The sequence below is a fragment of the Gekko japonicus genome, unplaced genomic scaffold (genome assembly GCF_001447785.1).
Source record: "Gekko japonicus isolate JY-2015 unplaced genomic scaffold, Gekko_japonicus_V1.1 scaffold317, whole genome shotgun sequence".
NCBI classification, from domain to species: domain Eukaryota; kingdom Metazoa; phylum Chordata; class Lepidosauria; order Squamata; family Gekkonidae; genus Gekko; species Gekko japonicus.
The window spans coordinates 1,023,771-1,027,750 of NW_015162487.1; the positions used below are offsets into that span (position 1 = coordinate 1,023,771).

Genomic DNA, 3,980 nt, shown 5'->3' on the forward strand with positions numbered 1-3,980 from the left:
GGAATGCTCAGGATGATGTTTAGGTTGCATCGGTCGTAATAAAGATCCATTGAGTCCAGCATACGGTTTGCGTTTGCAGCAGCAACCAAACAGGGGCTCGGATCCAGACTATGCCAGCCATTTGCACCGATTCCCCCTTCCCACTGCAGGAAACCCCACCCCCCAGGTCAGGGTCTCCTATTGTCCTTCAAGCAGCATTTTGTGGAGGTCAGTGAGAGGGGGGAGGCAGACAAGGTCCCTTCTGCTGGTGAGAAATTAAGCCTGGACCCAACCCAGATGCCACTAGGAAATTTCCCAGCAGGGAATGAGGGCGGTAGCTCACCCTTACTGTACCAGCAACTGGTACTTAGGGACATAGACTGCCTCTGATAGCTGCTGTTAGATCCATCCGTCAGGCTTTGTTTAATCCCATCAGTGAAATATATAGTGTATGAAGAAGTAATGTCTGTCCTAAGTCTACTTCCAAACAATTTAATTTAGTGACCTGATGTCAGAGTCTTAGAAAAGAAGTCAAAAACCCCTTTGGACAATTCTCCACAGCATGCATAATGTAATATATTTCACAGTATCATAGAGTTGGAAGGGAGCTCCAGGGTCATCTAGTCCAACCCCCTGCACAAGGCAGGAAATTCACAAATACCTCCCCCCCTCCACACTTGCAGTGACCGCTGTTCCTGACCCCAAAGTGGCAATCAGCATTTCCCTGACATGTAAAAAAGGGCCACAAGAACTAAGCACAGAGGCAACCCTTCCTGCCCTCCCTCTCGTGATCTGCCTAAGTTCACAGAATCCGATTTGCTCGTCAGATGGCCATCTAGCCTCTGTCTGAAAACCTCCAAAGAAGGAGAACCCACCATTTCCAGAGGAAGCCTGTTCCACTGAAGAACCGCTCCAACTGTCAAGAAGTTCTGATTTAATTTCAACCCGTTGGTTCTGGTCTGACCTTCTGGGGCAACAGAAAACAACTCCACACACCATCCTCTAGATGACAGCCCTTCAAGTACTTATTTTATTTACACTTATATCCTGCCCAAGGAGTTCAGGACAGCGCAGGAAGAGACAAAACTGCGTGCTTTCACAGAGAGGAAGTGACGGACGTGAAAGAGAATGGCTGGGGGAAGGACAAGGCGGCTAACAAGAGGAATGGAAACGGCCTGTCTGTCTTTTGTACAGCCTTGAAAACGTCACTGGCTTGACTGCCAAAAAGGGCAATTAAGTTAGGCACCTTCTAGGCAAAGCCCACTCACAAGGGGCACAGAATGGTGGTGAGCAGGAAGGGTGGGGGGTGGATACTAAAACTGCTTTACATAATCATGCCCTGCCGGTATGTATATTTAAGCTGACTGAAAGCTGCCGCCTCATATCATAAAAGGAATTATTTCCATGAAACAGAATGGCACGGCTTACAGCCAAGCTCTCTTTCTTTCATGCTAAAAAGCAGCTGGAGGGGGCAGAGGAGAGGCGCTGTGTTCAGTGGAAAGTGTGGTGGTGTTTTGTTTTGTTTTTTGGGGTAAATTTTCATATAAAACAAAAACCTTCCCCTCTTATACAGTTAACCAACAGAAATGTCTCCCTGAGCTGTATTAGCTACACACAAAAAAGGGCAAAAGAGACCGGTACCCATATTGTACCTGGATTCTTTTCCTTACCCCAGCTAACAACAGAGAAATGTTTTTAAAGGGGAACCCACTACCCCACACGCCCCCAGCACTGTGCCCCCTTCCAAAATGCCCCCCCCCCACACACCAAAGGCTGCTTTTTTAACATCAACGAAAATGTTGGGAGATGCAGTCATGGATCTCCCACACATCGAGTCATCCAGACCTTAGGAGCTACTGCAAAAATTTTAATGGAAAATAACTCACAGAAAAAAAAACATTTTTTAATGTAATGCAGCATCTCTGAGCATAAAAGAAGATTGGATTTATACCCTGCCCTTCACTACCCAAAGGAGTCTCAGAGCAGCTTACAATCTCCTTCCCCTTCCCCTCCCAACAGACACCCTGTGAGGAAGGTGGGGCTGAGAGAGCTGTGAGAGAACTGCTCCTGAGAGAACAGCTTTGAAAGGACTTGTGACTGACCCAAGGTCACACCAGCAGCTGCATGTGGAGAAGTGGGGAATCAAACCCAGTTCTCCCAGATTAGACTCCACACTCCTAATCACTACACCAAACTGGCCTTCAAAGTTATGCAGCAAAGCCAACAGAGGTTTGTCTCAGCTCTGAAGCTTGGGATGACATCTCCACTTCTGCTGTGGCTGTGGATGAGCCAGGTGACGGCAGAAATAATTGAGACACGGGCCTTAAAAACCAGGAGTGGCTTACAATGCCAGCCTCAGCAGTGTTACACCTTCCTAAGTCTGCCGAAGTTAGAAGGATGCAGTTCTGCTTCGGATGGCACTGTTAATGTGGCTGACTACTGCCAAGCACAAAAAGAATTTCTTACCTGTAGGAGGGTCGCCTGGAAAGGATTTCTCTACGTTTCTGGGAATCTGTGACACTGTCTACAGATTCTTGTGAATCTTCACTTTCTGCAATAGTGGAGATCTAGGTATAAGAGCACAGTAAGGTTACCATCTGGAACGTATTTAACAAGAGGCAAAATTTCGTCCAAGTGAGGGCATCCCTTAAATAATCTACAAGATGGGGAAGGGTAAAAAAGTAAGTCTACTATTTTTGGACATTCTGAAACATGGAAGAATTTGTTGCAAGAACTTGGGAATAAGGAATTCCATCCAGTAGAGAGGGCCCCACTTATTTTTGTCTCTCTCTCACACACACACACCCCTGTTCCCTCAGAAGCTGGGTAAACAACAGCGGCAGATGGCAGACGGGGATCCCGTATGAGGAGGTGAGTAGCCTATGCCTTGGATCCTAAGCAGTGCGAGGAAGGCCCTTCCCAACCTCCTCTTTCTCACTCCAAACTTTTGTTCCTCCCCCATGCCTGGAATTGTTCTCCCACAGGTCAGGGGTCTGAAAGGAACAGTAAGAGTCTACCACGGGGAGAGTGGGGAGGGTCAATAAAAAATCTCCCTCCCTTCCTCTACAGACAGAAAAGCCATTCCGTTGGAAGAGCTGCTGCTACGCTGGCAGAATGGAAACTGCCTTATATGGAACCAGACCCTGGGTCCATCGAGGTCAGTCTTCTCTACTCAGACCGGCAGCAGCTCTCCAGGGTCTCAGGCTGAGGTCTTTCACATCACCTACTTTTAGCTCAGGGTGTCGAACTCATTTGTTATGAGGGCCGTATCTGACATAAATGAGACCTCTTTGGGCCAGACCATGTGTGTCATAAAATATAATGCCAGGTAGTGGAGATATAAACTTTATAAAGGACACAGACACAAAGGGTTGGTTTTTTTAAACTTAAAAATAAAAACATGCTTAAAAAATTAGCACGCTTGCAATATTTTGTTTATTTAACAGTGTCTGATAATTGACACCTCTTGCTCTGAATTATTGCATCAAAATGTCTGTGCTGTTGCAATCTGAAGTATGCTGTGCAGGTGTGTATCTGTCAGCTGCAAACCTACGATGATGCAGCAGCAGCAGAACTGGAAGAAGAAGCAGAAGACAGCCAGTTCCACTGGGGGCCTGATAGAAGCCCTCTGGGGGCCTGATTTGGCCCCCGGGCCGCATGTTTGACACCCCTATTTTAGGTGATCCTTTTAGAAGGAGACACTGGGGATTGAACCTGGGACCTTCTGCATGCCAAGCAGACACTCTACCACTCAGCCACAGCCCCTCCCAATTCTTAATGACCCGACATACAATGTAAAATTAAATGTGTGGCAAAATTCAAAAGGACGTATCATTTTTAAGTTTTTCTTCTTGGGCGGGGGCTGATTTCTGAAGACACTGGCGAAGCTACCCCTTGCTTTCACACAGACTTGTGGGACATGCACAGTTTGAGATCCGAAGGTGTTACATAATATTCAAGCATAGTCGTGAAGGATTGTGAAACAACAGATTTGATATTTC

At 46.8% G+C, this 3,980-nt stretch overlaps 1 protein-coding gene across 1 annotated transcript in view; it reads right to left on the minus strand.

The window, feature by feature from the left end:
* The window catches only part of CREB1 (cAMP responsive element binding protein 1), a 23,486-nt gene that overhangs the window by 9,412 nt on the left and 10,094 nt on the right, over positions 1–3,980 (minus strand). Inside the window, exon 4 of the mRNA XM_015405939.1 lies at positions 2,446–2,546. Within this exon, the coding sequence (XP_015261425.1) occupies positions 2,446–2,546 (101 nt within the window). The remainder of the gene's footprint in view (positions 1–2,445; positions 2,547–3,980) is intronic.